This window comes from Harmonia axyridis, chromosome 4 (genome assembly GCF_914767665.1).
Source record: "Harmonia axyridis chromosome 4, icHarAxyr1.1, whole genome shotgun sequence".
NCBI classification, from domain to species: Eukaryota; Metazoa; Arthropoda; class Insecta; order Coleoptera; family Coccinellidae; genus Harmonia; species Harmonia axyridis.
Genome location: NC_059504.1, coordinates 713,568 through 728,670, shown reverse-complemented (window position 1 = coordinate 728,670; position 15,103 = coordinate 713,568). Strand labels below are relative to the sequence as shown.

Here is a 15,103-nt window from a genome sequence, read left to right as displayed (position 1 = left end):
TATTCAGATTTCAACCCCTAAAATCAATACAGCTTTCGCTCTACAGATGGCGAGGGATAGTTCAGAAATACGCTAGCAGATGTCGCAATGTAGCCTTTTATTATACATATTTTCGAATCAGAATATAAAATCTGGAAGCTCTGGGATCTTGCTGAATAATGGAATGTATAGGTTTGATCATTTTCTAATTAATTATAGTGGTAGTTTATAAATCGATAGGGCATTTTAGTATAAAAACACATGTTTACTTAGTTTCTTATTTTCATATACATATATCTACGAAACATATAATACATTTTCATAATAAATTTCAGTGAGTTTGAGTATTTTTAGCCAAATCAGCCAGTAATCTATCAATTGCAACATCCCCAACTGTCTGTCTGAAAAGGAGTTCCTCAAGGCCCCTTTTAGGTACCGATTGTATTGCAGGAAGAGTGAGGAGTAATTTTCCAAATCTACCCTTATTCACGTTATGCCTTTGGCCACAATATTCTTGCAGCATCATGTGCGTCTGGTCTTGGAGGAGTTCTATATGACTTGGTTCACAAAGTCCTCGGCAATCTGCAAATATAAAACCAAATATTACCTACCATTGTTGGCTTTTTGTTCATTGTTTTGAATTATATACTGTTTGTTCTACCAAGGAAAAATTAATGGAAATATCGACTGTTTACAATTGAACTAATTGTATTCAAAGTTCTTTCCTCAATTATTTGATTGTCCGGGCTAGTGTTAACACTAATTTGGAATTTTGAAGCACCAAAGATGTTGAAGAAAATTGTATGCTCACCAGCTTTGAAGAGGACAAGTGCTTTCAAACAAGCATGCTCCGTATGGTCCAGTCTAAGAACTGTCAATCTGTTAATAATTTCTCGGAGTTTTCTTGCATCATCTTCCAAAGCTGAATGTCTTGAAGATGGTGCCACAGCGTTACTTATCAGGACAGCTGCAAGGAGTTAAAGTTTGAATTAGGAAAAACAAAACAACTCAAGTTTCTGAATGAAATTCCCTTCAATAAAACGAATACTTTATCGTGAATATACAATGAAACTTACTTTCATCTAGGGAAAGAGCCCACTGCGAAGCAGTAAGCACAAAAAGTTCACTCCAACTCTCCTCCAGAAGAATTGACTGATCTCTGAAAGACAACTGAAGAAATGAAGGAATCGTTCTCGCCCATTTTATCGCAAGAAAGAGTAATTTAGCAGCAGATTCATAAATGTTCTCTACAGGAAATAAGGTGAGATTTGAATGTTCTGATATCCTCGTATTGTTCCTATTTACATCGCTCAAAATGGGTATTTCCAGTCGGCTTTTGAACTGTAGGTTTTCTGCAAAAAAAAAAAAACTGGTCACCCGGAAGCTCTCTAGTTCACAAAGAACTTCAAAACCCAAAAATTCTGAAGATGAAGGTAAAACAAGTGTTCTATAAAAATAAATGGTATTCCTACCGTCTGTACCCTTCTCCAAGTGCCCTTCTTCTGAACTGCTAACCTCATCTTCCTTTATTGCAATTTGATGGAGACTATTCAAGTTTGATTGCTTCATGGAGTAGGAAGGTGACATGCCTTTAAAAGAATTCAAATAATCATCGATCCTTGCATGGTTTTTGTAATTGTAACTTACACAAGTTTCCGGTGTGTATCGCCGTTGGTTTTGATAGTGAATTGATGAAGTTTGGATGAAGAAAACTTTGGTGAAAATAGGAGCCTGCATGGTTTGTTGTGAAGAGAGGTGGAAAAGGATCTGATACGTTGGGAACTTGAAGATGGTGCATCGGTATTGCACCGTATATTGGGGAACTGTGGATTCCTCTTAGTCTACCGCCAAATCCAAGAGGATAGTGTAAACCACTCTGAACTGATCTTGGGGCTCTCTCATGCTGCACAGCTGAAAGAAAATAATAAAAATGAAAATGAGAATTTCTCTTCTTCTTCTTTCCATATTCAACTTGGCTGCAGAAGTATAGCACGTCACTTGGTGCATTTATTCAGGGATTCTAAATGTTAATCTTCTTAAAGACATAGTATCTAAGTGTTTTGACATATTAAGCTCGAGATTTGTTGAGTAAAGTGTTTATTGAGTGGAGTTTTAATTTACATTAGGAAAAGAAGACCCAAAATAAGGTTATCCGTTCCTATGGTTCAAGAAACTTCTGTCTTGTAGGCAGAAACCCCAAGATATGTATGCTCAAAAAGTCAAAAATGCATTGACAGAGATCTCAAAAGAGGGGCACATAGATTACAGTTATGCCAAGCTGAGGATCTTGGTTCAAAGTTTCGAGAGCTCATTGTTGACTTGGGAGTGCTACCCAAGGGTCTCATCAGGGCATGAGTTAACGACCGCTCAAAAGTTCCTAACTTCACTATAATGCATTCCTCATTTTTTCCAAGTAAAATTCTAATAACTTGTAATATTTTTGAAAACGTATTGTTGCGTTTTTCAACCCAGCCCCTGAGTCCAACACTGCCCAAGGTCTGGGAACTTTTCCATCATTTTCCACCTGTCCGAAAGGACGTACACAGGTCACCAAACGAACAGCCCTAATGATGATTACACAGGCATCGAATGAATTTTTCATTATAGTGACTTGCAACCAGCTACGTGATTGGTCGGTCGATGGCTTCTCCCTCTACTCCCTAATTATCAATAAATATTCAAATTTCGAGCGTGTTCCATCTCAAATATTCATAACTTATCGGCCGGGATATCAAATAATTTTATCGATGATTTTGAGGAAGAAAACGATAATTTACAAAAAAAATATTTTCCTAGTGATTCAAATCACAAAAAACTTGATTTTTCGAATATAAATTATTACGCTGTTCTTCATGCCAACTCTTTTATTGTTGCATCATTATATAACACTTTTGTAAACGAATTAAGTATTAAAATACAATTGTGTTAGAAAATAAGAATAATTGAGAACGAAAATTTCGAAAACGGTTTTTGCATCTCTATTTAAATCTCCATCCTTATAAATAGTGATTCATCAAGCCAAGTAGCTGGACATTTTAACCTACTACCTGACTTGAAAATCAAGCTCGTGAAAAATTACATACTTGAGCTTGACTTGACTTGGTTTTAGATATTTATTGCTTGATTTGATATCAAGCTACTTGATATTACTTGAACTTGATATGCACACGTCTCACTGCATATATTTCTGCAATTTTGTGCGCGCTTAGACTAAATAAGTGGATTCCTCAAGCGCCTAGAGACTGAAGCATTCGCCAGTGTGACTTTATTAGTAGTTTTTTTACATTTCTATGAAATCTATCGGTAGATTTTGGTAGTTTCAGAAATATCTTTCCAAACTTGGCCAGAATGGCCAAGGATTTTTTATCGACGCCAATATCTTCAGCTCCTGTTGTAAGGCAATTTTCCAGAGCTGCCTGTAACAGTTAAAAAAACCCGCAATAGGTTAAGCAACGAATCTATAAGTTTAAATTTTAAAATTATGAAATTAAACAAAGCCTGAAGGTTTCTCAATATAAATAACTCAATTTTTTTATTATTTACTATTTTGTTATGATTTATAGTGATTTTATTTCTGTTTCTATTTCAAAAAAGTTGATAGTCTCGGTTCTTTCATACAATAAGTTAAATAAAAGTGTTTTTTGCAAGGTTCTTTCTCATTTCATCATTTTTTATTGTTGTGGCACTCCCATGATGAAAATTCATCTTTACTGTGACAAATCCATAACGATCTTTTTTCTTGAACGAATTCAATGGATCTCCATCAAGAAAAATAAATAGAAAAAACTACTCAATTAGCAAGCGTGGCAATCTGGAGTCTCTTCAATATAAACACCCCTTTAATAGGGGGATGAAAGTGTCAAATGTCAACCGCATCGTCGTTTGATATGACGGAGTGTTTTCGATGGAACAACAAAATAAACAAGCCAAGGGATGATATTTACTTCACATGTTACGGTTCGCAGATCAATCGTTTCGTATAAAATTCGATATTGGGAAGGATATCGAAGAGTGGATGAAAATCAGATGTGTGTTGTGATTAATAAGAAACTTTCATAGACACTTCCGGTTCATTATTTCCGATAATAGATATTTGCTCAAGAAAACATTTGAAACCATTACTTGTTAAAAATTCGAAAAAAAAACAAACATTGTGACGGAGCGATATGTTCAGGGAATGAGAGCTCAAAATCTTGTTGTAATTATAAATAGTTATAACGGGTGTTTTTTTTCGAGGTATATAACTTTAAGTTGGCATTACTGTTCAAGATGGCGACCGATTTAACAGCTATCAAGTGATTTATTCTCAGTTTGGTTTGGCAATTTATTATGAATAGACTCACGCCTAAACAACGCTTGCAAATAGTGCATATTTCGAAAATAATGGTTCTGTGCGGAATACGTATCGCGCACTACGTCCATTAGCGATGAAGCGCACTTCTGGTTGAATGGCTACGTCAACAAACAAAACTGCCGCATTTGGAGTAAAGCTAATCCTCAAGTGTATGTCGAAACACCGTTACATCCAGAAAAACTGACAGTTTGGTGCGCTTTATGGGCTGCTGGAATCATTGGTCTGTACTTCTTCAAAAACGATGATGGCCAGAACGTTACAGTCAATGGTGATCGGTATAGAGCCATGATTACTAACTTTTTCATTCCTGAATTGAACAACCATGATGTCCAGGAGCTGTGGTTCCAACAAGACGGCGCAACATGTCACACAGCTCGTGCCACAATCGATTTATTGAAAGACACGTTTGGTGACCGCCTAATTTCACGTTTTGGACCTGTGAATTGGCTTCCAAGATCTTGTGATTTAACACCGCTAGACTGTAGGGCTATGTAAAGTCATTGGTCTGTGCGGATAAGTCACAAACCCTTGACCATTTGGAAGACAACATTCGCCGTGTTATTGCCGATATACGGCCACAAATGTTGGAAAAAGTCATCGAAAATTGGACGTCCAGATTGGACTACATCTGAGCCAGCCGTGGCGGTCATATGCCAGAAATCATATTTAAAATGTAATGCCACAAGATTATCTTGCGGATAATGAAAATTCATGTCAATCGAATCGTTGTTTTATTGCAATTTAAAGTTCTATAGCTCTAAAAAAAACACCCTTTACTACCAGATAGTAATGGCTGAAACTATTCCAATATGCAACTGATTTAAGAATTGGAAGCGTTTATCTAAAGAATACAACAAAATCACTCACCATCTCGTTTCATATTCACTTGGAGGCATTTCTTGAAGCGACAAGCTTGACACTGATTCCTCCTTGTGACGTCCACCACACAACAACCATTCTCCTTACATATATATTCCAAATTTCTGTAAGAAAATCATCGAAGATCAAAGTAGAGAGGAAAAATATGTGCAAAGATTTATCAGCCACTAACCTGCGGATGCTGCGTTTGAAGAAGCCCCTGCAACCGTCACAGCTGGCCACTCCATAATGTTTTCCTGAGGCCTTGTCCCCACAAACTTTGCATAAACTCTCTATGTTCGAGTTTGTTGTCGTTTCTTCCATCTGAAAATTAATGTTTGCATAAAAGATGTTTCTCTAGTTTAAGAGAGGAGCATTAATTGAAATTTCATCCAGACAACAACGCTTTTTTGGCACTCATCGAAAATTTGTTTTTCTTATAACTAACTTATAATAAAATTATGCTTCGGATTTAGAATAAAAGTTTGAACCTCCATTCAAAATTACATATCATGTACCTACTTATTATCTCAGTGACAACAGATTCGATTGAGATGAGATTTTGCGTATAGATTTCAAATAACATTTTCAAGCTTCATGCAAAATTTTAGGTTGAGCCATAGAAAATGCAAAGTTGAAATTTAGTTTGCATAAGTAAGTTAATTGACTGAAACAATGATGTCTAATTTCAGGAAGATAGTATCATTAGAACTCCATTGCTATCATGTGGATATCCACATGCTAAAAACACTTGTGTTGAGAGAAAACTGCACCTGATTCCAATTCACACCCTATAATCAAATCATAGCGTGCAATAGATGCCCATAAGGTTCGATATTTTGTTTTTATACATTGCGTATTCGATTGTATTACCGCAGCACGAGCCCAATATATCCAGAACCGTACTTCCAGAGAATAACCCTAGTTTGTTACCTATATGTAATCTGTTATATCTAGAAACCAATCGAAAAATGACATCAAGAGAATACAAGGTCTCAACATCTTCACAGCATTCGAAATACCTGTTTTATATCCTCTTATTGCAACCAAAGGCCACTATGATATTACAAACATTTAAAAAAACCATGTTTCAGCTAAACTCAATAAGGAAAACAAAATTATTCTAACTATCATAAACTTTGAACTTTTGGGATATCTCTAGGAGAACCAAGACCAAAAATATTGAAATATTAATTACCTGAAAATGCCATGAATAATGTCGTTCAAGAATTCTTCTTAATTTTCTCTCAGTATTCACGAATGAATACTGATTTTGTTGAAGCGTGTATTTTTCCATGATAACCTAACCATAAACTACTAAATACAAAGAGAGAGTGCCATTTTAAATGGAATCATTTCTTTTGGAGAACTCTATACCACATGGTACTGTCACTTAGAGCATGTTTGAAGGAAGAATCAAAAATAGAAGACCAAGAAGGCAACCTAGGGCTTTCCAGGAAATCAAAAACCAATCGAAATACAAAAACTAGAAAGATATACAGGGTTTTTTATAAATGAATGTACATCATACTAGCCTTTAAAATATTTCAAAATTACTCATCGTAGTTTTGGAATCAAAGAATTCACAAAATTTGTAAAAAAATTGTTACAATAATTCATGAAGATCCTGTAGAGAGTTGGCTTTCAGAACAAGGCGTTGCCTATGGAGATGGACTTTCATTTGATCGACGTATATTCGCGAATACGGCCCTGCATTCAACCCTTATTTCTAGGGTGACTGACTTCGTTTAGTGACAGTCCAGTGATATCGAAATCGTAACATATTGTGTAATTTGTAGCTGCGTTTACCTATAATTACGAAAGAACGATAGGGGACTCTCTGGGTTAACTTTAACAGGTGTTGGCTATGTGCCCTTTTCCTTTGGCTTTTGAAAAATCAAACAAACATTCCCTTTACTCCTCTTCTACTGTTCGACAAATAAATATCATGCGGAAGGTATATTATTTTTCTTCAATCATGATCAGAAGTATCGAATTTTATGTAATTTATGATTTGTATACCTACACTTTTATCTTTCGTAATTTTCATGTCAAGAAGAAGGAGCAAAAAAGAAGAAGGTGGTATGTTGACTTTAAACCTGGTCTAATTCGTCAGTTGTTTCAGAAAATATGAAAAATATGGATTTATCACTATTCTCTACACTCCTGATTAAAAAACAGAGTCAGCTGGGTGGAAAGAATGGTGAATTGCTCATTGACTATCTTAACAAAGGTAAAACCAACAACAGAGTGAATAATACAAAATGTTATTGGATCGCAGAAATCAAGAAAAACATCCTCAAATGCAAAAAAAGTATCCTCTTTCATCAGAACAATGCTCCTTTTCACGAATCGATGAAAACCATTGTCAAATTGAACGAATTGTGCTTCCAACTGCTTGACTAGCCACCTCAAGCTTCAGAACTGGCACCCATAGTGATTACTAGGTTTTTGCAGACCTCAAAAGAATGCTCCAGGAAAAGAAATTGATCGATGATGTTTGAGTCTATTTTGAAGCAAAGACGAATATTTTCACATAAAAGGTTTAGTAATGCAGAGTAAGATAAATGAGAAGCGTTGGATATCATGTATAACAACATAAGCCTTGAAAGTGATTATACTAACAAATAAAGTGGATTTTTAATAGTTATTTAGCGAAGTGTTATTCCCTTTACTGTTTCGTTCAAAGACATATTGGTGCCTGTAGAAGATTCTCAAAATTCGACTTCATTTGTCAGTATACTGTTATAAAGGGTGTTTTTTTAGAGCAATAGAACTTTAAATTGCAATAAAACAACGATTATTCGATTGACATGAATTTTATTTATCCGCAAGATCATCTTGTGGTATTACATTTTAAATATGATTTCTGGCATATGACCGCCACGGCTGGCTCGGATGTAGTCCAATCTGGACGTCCAATTTTCGATGACTTTTTCCGGTGTTAAATCACAAGATCTTGGAAGCCAATTCACAGGTCTAAAACGTGAAATTAGACGGTCACCAAACGTGTCTTTCAATAAATCGATTGTAGCAAGAGCTGTGTGATATGTTGCGCCGTCTTGTTGGAACCACAGCTCCTGGACATCATGGTTGTTCAATTCAGGAATGAAAAAGTTAGTAATCATGGCTCTATACCGATCACCATTGACTGTAACGTTCTGGCCATCATCGTTTTTGAAGAAGTACGGACCAATGATTCCACCAGCCCAAAAAGCGCACCAAATAGTCAGTTTTTCTGGATGTAACGGTGTTTCGACATACACTTGAGGAATAGCTTCACTCCAAATGCGGCAGTTTTGTTTGTTGAGGTAGCCATTCAACCAGAAGTGCGCTTCATCGCTAAACAAAATAAAATGGACGTAGTGCGCGATACGTATTCCGCACAGAACCATTATTTTCGAAATAAAATTGCACTATTTGCAAGCGTTGTTCAGGCCAGAGTCTACTTATGATGAATTGCCAAACCAAACTGAGAATAAATCACTTGACAGCTGTCAAATCGGTCGCCATCTTGAACAGTAATGCCAACTTAAAGTTATATACCTCGAAAAAAAAACACCCGTTACATGTAGTCCAACGCTCTTCAGTTCTCTTTCTTTTCAATACCTTTTATGTGGAAATATTTGTATTTTGCTTCGAAATAGGCTCGAACTAAGCTGACTCTGTTTTTGAAACAGGAGTGAAGTGAATAGTGATGAATCCATGTTTTTGATATTTTCTGAAACAACTGACAAATTCGACCACGTTTAATATGTTTTACTAGCTATGCCAGGGAGTTATTTAGACAAGTGTTATTCCCTTTACTGTTTAGTTCAAAAACATATTGTTGTCTGTAGAAGATATATATCTCTCTCTATCAATGAAACATCGCCCTATGTTAAGGTTGCCGTAAAATATTCAGATCAAAGGTAATCCTTTCCAGACAAATATGCAAAAACCCAAAAGTCCTCCGGAGCATAAAGTTGTAAGTCATCATCTGATAATTACTTCATAAACTTGTCACCGCAAAGTGTTGCCACGTTTGATGGATTCTATTCATAAAAAATGACGCGGGCCAGATAATTTGAATTTATAATGTACTAAGACCCAGGAGGGATCGAAAAAAAATGCACGTCATTTTTGCGAACTTTGGCAGCATCTGGCTCTGGAGTCAATAGAATCGTAATCATCGACGTTCGATATTGTGTTGCGTGTGTATGAATGAAGATCATTAGAATTCGAGATAGGATTTGATGATGAAGGTATGGTTTCGATGTGCTTTCTCAATTCAGTCAATTATTTGTGTTTATTATTTGGAATGATAACTTTTTTGGAACTTTTACGTTTTGGGATGTGCAGAATCCAAAGATCGAATAGGAACTAGTCCGGCCTTAGATTCTAACGGCATTTATCATTTTTTCATATCCGAATCAGTTTTCGAAATATCAAACTTGAAATTTGCGCAAAAAAATTAACGCACTTTCTGAAAATCTCAATTTTAATGAAAGTTAATTCTACATTGACTTTATAACTTATTCTTTATGTTCTCTCGGGAAGGTTTTGAACGAAACAAGACACATTAAATGGAAGAAAAATTCAGGATTTCACCGAATCTTATGTGAAAGAAGAGAAATAAACAATTTTCAAAATACTGGAAAGCTGATAAGTGATTTAATACTTGGTATTTCCACCCCTTGCGTTAATTACAGCTCGGCAACGACGGTTCATACTCAAAATGAGTGATCTTAAAATGTTCTGATCTAATCCTTCCCAGATTTCTCAGAGTTGGATTCCTAAGTCATTAAGAGTAGCTGGATGATTTTCTGAACTTCTCAGCCTTCTATTGAAGTTGTCCCAAACCTGCTCAATCGGATTGAGATCTGGACTTCTTGCTGGCCATTCCATTCGAGAGACTTCAACCTCTTCAAGGTACTCCTGAACGATGCGCGCACGATGGGGTCTGGCATTATCGTCCATAAAAATGAAATTTTCACCAATGTATGGGGCAAATGGCACTACATGCTCTTCAAGAATGTTCCTTATATCGGGTGTCCCAAGGTGAGTGGCCTATTAGATTATTATGGAAACTATTGATGGTAAAGATTTCAAATTTTGTGGATAGATATTTGGCCATGTAAGGTACATGTTTGAAATAATTTCACATTTCCAGTGTTGCCGGATGTACGACAATTTGGCAACAACTTTGTTATTTTGAATGGGACATCCGGTATTTCTATTTTTTTTATGATACTCCATAAAATATTAAATCTATTCACTCTTACTTTTCCATCCCTATCTTTGACGGTTTTTGAGTTATTAATTATTTTTCTAAATTTTAGGTCAAATTGGCGTATTACGAAAATGACTCTAGCTCGCTCAATATTTGAGATTTAAGTCAGAAATTTTGCAAGTCGTTAGATATTGATCTGATCTGTGTCACTGCTTTTGAATTATGGTTGTCAATAATACAGGACGCACCAAAAAAAATCACCAATTGCCAAGTTACAAAATTGTAAAAAAGTCTATTTTTTCAAATTAGACCCCTAGTATATTTTTCCATTTTTGGAATCAGTTCAACTCATTCTACAATTCTGCTATTCACTTACACAGACTTTTTTACAATTTTGTAACTTGGCAAATGATGATTTTTTTGGTCCGTCCTGTATTATTGACAACCATAATTCAAAAGCAGTGACACAGATCAGATCAATATCTAACGACTTGCAAAATTTCTGACTTAAATCTCAAATATTGAGCGAACTAGAGTCATTTTTGTAATACGCTAATTTGATCTAAAATTTCGAAAAATAATTAATAACTCAAAAACCGTTGAAGATAGGGATGGAAAAGTAAGAGTGAATAGATTCAATATTTTACGGAGTATCATAAAAAAAATAGAAATACCTGATGTCCCATTCAAAATAACAAAGTTGTTGCCAAATTGTCGTACATCCGGCAACACTGGAAATGTGAAATTATTTTAAAAATGTACCTTACATGGCCAAATATCTATCCACAAAATTTGAAATCTTTACCATCAATAGTTTCCATAATAATCTAATAGGCCACTCACCTTGGGACACCCGATATACCTATCAGCATTCATATAGCTCCATTATCAACGACCACTAGGTCTTGATCGAGAACAACTGATTTCAGAATGGAGCCAATACATTCAAAATCTGATAATCTCATCTTTTTTTATTCCTGCTGGGAAAAAACATCTGTATTGAAGAAAAACGTTGAAAGTGGATAACATATGCATGCATAATTCTGATAAAAATAATTATCATTGAGAACACCTTCAGTTATAGAATAAATTTGAGATTTCCATAATGTGCGTTAATTTTTTTGGGCAGTGTATTTCCGAAACTACTAGTCAGATACTGGAAACCCCAACATGTTGGGAATAAGAGCTCAATCTTCATAAAACGTTTTCATTTGAGAGGTCTGTGACACAAATTTCAGGAGATATAACGATTTTTGTGTAGAAATGCAATTTTTACTGATTTTTCCGGAATTTTGATTTCAATTTTTTCTTAAACTACAAGATCTACGAGAAATCGGTCAGCGGTGTTAGAATTGACGCTACCCAATTGGGTAGCGTCAAAATTTTCGGGTGAGTGCACTTATCCGCAAATTTTTGTATGGAAAAATTTCATGCTAATAGTGTCGTTAAAACCATAGAAACTACAAGCAGAATATCGAGAAAAAAATAAATTAGTAAAGCGCCGACGGTAGTCGGAAGCTTTTGAGCGCTCGTTCATTAATTCGCCAATCGCACTCCTAGATACCACATATATAATACAGTTACATGTGATCTCCAACGGTACGATTGTCTCTAGATGAAAACTCCTGAATTTCAGTCAGAGCATCCCTTTTTCTACTTTTAAATATTCCACAATGGGGAATTATCGCCAATATGGATTTTTATCTTCACTCAAAAGCAAATTTAATCCAATTTATTATTGTTTTTATCCGGGATTTATACTAAATTCCCACTGAAATAAAACCAAGAGAAAAGTACCAACTGTCGTGAATTTCAAGAGCTTTTGAGCATTGTGCCAATTGCAACTGTATGAAGGGATGCATACGTGGCCTCCAAGGGTGCAATTGGCGGATGAATGAAAGACTGCCAAGAGCTCTTAATTAGGCTCAGTGATTTCCTAATTTTCAATGATATTTTACCAGAAAATGAATAATCTAAAAATTTCAATTTTTTCCACAATTGTAAGGGATGCGGGGGGTGAAAGTCACCTACCTTAACCCTTAATGGCCCAACCCCGATCATCCGCGAGTGCACCAACTTCTTCACCACCACCGCCGTTCACAGAAAATACGAATATTTTGGTGGTTTTCATATCGAGGCGCTACTTTGGCAGATCCCGCCCTCTTAAGGGTTGAATGGGGTGAAAAGGACGGCGATCCGTTGCGGTCGATCAGGCCGACAGCCCCGGATTGGACGGGGGCAAATGAGCAAACGTACGCCATTGGTTGATCTTGGGGTGTTTGGCGGTTACAATGTTGTTCTTAATGAGTCTAAGAATGATCGAATTGGTCTTCGAGTCAAACGCGGTTGCGATGTATTATTCAAGGTAATGAGCTGTTAGTAGGATACTGTTTTCGTTTATTATTTACGACGGTAATTTTTTGGAATCATTAGTGGAAAAAAAAATTTACGCCCTCTTGAAATATACTTCTTTTTTCCTGAGCTGATTGCCTAAAATTTTCCTGGTTTGAGAATCTGATCAATTATTATAAGGGATGGAAATCATTTCAAATGTCATACTCTCAAGCTAATATTCAATATTTATTTTTTATAAAACATCGAGTTTTGTACTTAATTTGATACAAATACGTAACTCCCCAATAGTTTTAAGAAAAACGAAACGGTTGAATTTTTTTTTTTCATTTTTTTGATTTTACACATTCAAAAACGTAAACTGAACTGAGGTAATTTTAGACAGGCCCGGCGCGAACAATTTTTGCACCTGAAGCAAAGAGTGACCCTGTTGAAAAAGTAAATTAACACCTCTCCCCCCCCACAACAAAAAACATCACCCACCCCGATGATAATTCGCCATTTTTTATTTCTCTAGCGTTTTTGCTAATCGTTTCTTTCTAAAGTCATTTCCACTGGGTTTCTGTTTTTTTCGGACATTTTTTCCTACAATAAATTCCTGGATTCCTGGATGAACAATGCGTAAGAAATACATCTGATTCTCACATTCACAGAACACTGCGTACGATCGATGAAAGATTACCTATCACACTACAAGATACAAAGGGCGGTTAGGCATGCAAAGCTTCGAAAACTAAATGGGATTAAAAACATACGAAAACTTTTAGCATTTATCAGTAACTAGTTTCGAATGCAGAATCGTAGGAATTTTCCATATGTTGAATGTGTAAACAACTTCCGCGTAATTCGAACTGTTCTTTTCGTTTTTGTGAAATACATTCCATCCCTCATTCAATTAGGGTAATAGGCAATGTTGCTTATATTGGTTGGGTTGCCAAGTGTTATTCATTGAACTGGCGGCTTAGTAAAGACGGTTTGGAGATTTTTATTGTTAATGTTAATAAACGTAGCGAAGCGGACCAACCTCATGTTGTTTTTGATTTAAGACTATATTTTTTCAAAAATATGAAAGGGCGGTCACATACTCGGCTAAATTGCCACCCCTCGAAAAGAGGCGCCTGAAACAGTCGCTTCACTGTTTCACCCCTAACGCCGGCCCTGCTCTTTTCATTTTTCATTTCAAATAAGAAGCCAGAATAATAAAAAACAAATAAACTATCTGAAACAGTCACAGTTTACGTTTTAGCATACCTATGTATAATCGAAAATCGAACTAAAAAAAAGTATTCGCTCTGTAGATCTTTTTCTCTAACAGTGGACACTGTGGAGATAATTTCCTGAAATGTTCTACCAAAATCATTTGATAAGCCTATCGCATTGATATTACGATCTCGAGCTAGAATACAACCAAATATCAAGAAATCCAAAAAAAAATTGATTTTCAAAATACCTTCGTTCAAAATTTAAAATGTTATTAGTGTTTATGATCGCGTTATTGTGCATCCGAAATCCTTCACAAAAGTTGAAAAATCAGATAGGTAATATTATCAAAGCCTTTCAAGGCTCTTCAGAATAAAAATTAATCAAAAAACATTTTTTTTTTCGACGATTACTCATGGTAACTAATAAAACACATCGACCCAACCACCATATGCTCCTGATATGGCCCTTCTTGAGTTTTTTTTCAAACCTATTGCCGCTAGACAATAAGTATTTTTGATAATATTATTAATTTAACTAATAAAGAATGTTACGCGTTACTTTATGAGCACACACAAAACTCTTGTATTTTTGTCCACCGTGTACCAATTGGAATCAACATGAGATACATTTCTGGAATCAGCTCAGCTAGAGTAATCGGAAAATTGAGATAAAATGGGGGTGTTCCACAGTGCCGTATCTAGGGCGTGGCAAAGGTGGCACTTGCCACGGGCGCAAGGTCTGAAGGGGCGCTCAAAAATATCAAGAGAAAAAAATATTGGAGCACCAGACAGAATAATTTTTTTCTCGAAATCGAAAGCAAATACGACAAAACTAAAAGAAACCAAAAAGTGTTGTACTAGACCAGAGTTTCTTTTCACATTCTTCTAAAGTACCAGTGCTTCATCAAAAAATAGTTCTGGTGGAAAGAAGCAGGTACCCTTCCAGAAAAAATATTACCCTGTAGATTTGCATAGAAAATAAGCATATCACAAGATGAAAACTTTGAATCGGACGATCTATGCCAATTCAAGTTGAATATCTTGTGGAGGGAAGGTGCTATGAGAAAAAAACTTGAACTTTAATATCGGTATCTCAAAACCAAAGCGTATGCGGATTCATGTTATAGGACTTTTTTCTTAAAATGA

At 35.7% G+C, this 15,103-nt stretch overlaps 1 protein-coding gene across 1 annotated transcript; it reads right to left on the bottom strand.

The window, feature by feature from the left end:
• Positions 1-310: 310 nt before the first annotated feature.
• On the bottom strand, positions 311-5,515 carry LOC123677726 (nuclear receptor subfamily 2 group E member 1-like). The gene is made up of 7 exons (XM_045614415.1): positions 5,385-5,515; positions 5,201-5,316; positions 1,627-1,890; positions 1,452-1,568; positions 1,056-1,331; positions 791-946; positions 311-561 (listed from the first exon to the last, which is right to left on the bottom strand). The coding sequence occupies exons 1-7, from the start codon at positions 5,513-5,515 to the stop codon at positions 311-313; spliced, it is 1,311 nt and encodes a 436-aa protein (XP_045470371.1).
• Positions 5,516-15,103: the final 9,588 nt, after the last annotated feature.

Coding starts and splice junctions, on each gene's coding strand:
- LOC123677726 (XM_045614415.1), bottom strand. CDS start 5,515: ATGGAAGAAACGACAACAAACTCGAACATAGAGAGTTTATGCAAAGTT. Junction 5,317..5,384: donor TTCAAACGCAGCATCCGCAG/GTTAGTGGCTGA, acceptor ATTTTCTTACAG/AAATTTGGAATATATATGTA. Junction 1,891..5,200: donor AGTGAATATGAAACGAGATG/GTGAGTGATTTT, acceptor ATTTTCTTTCAG/CTGTGCAGCATGAGAGAGCC.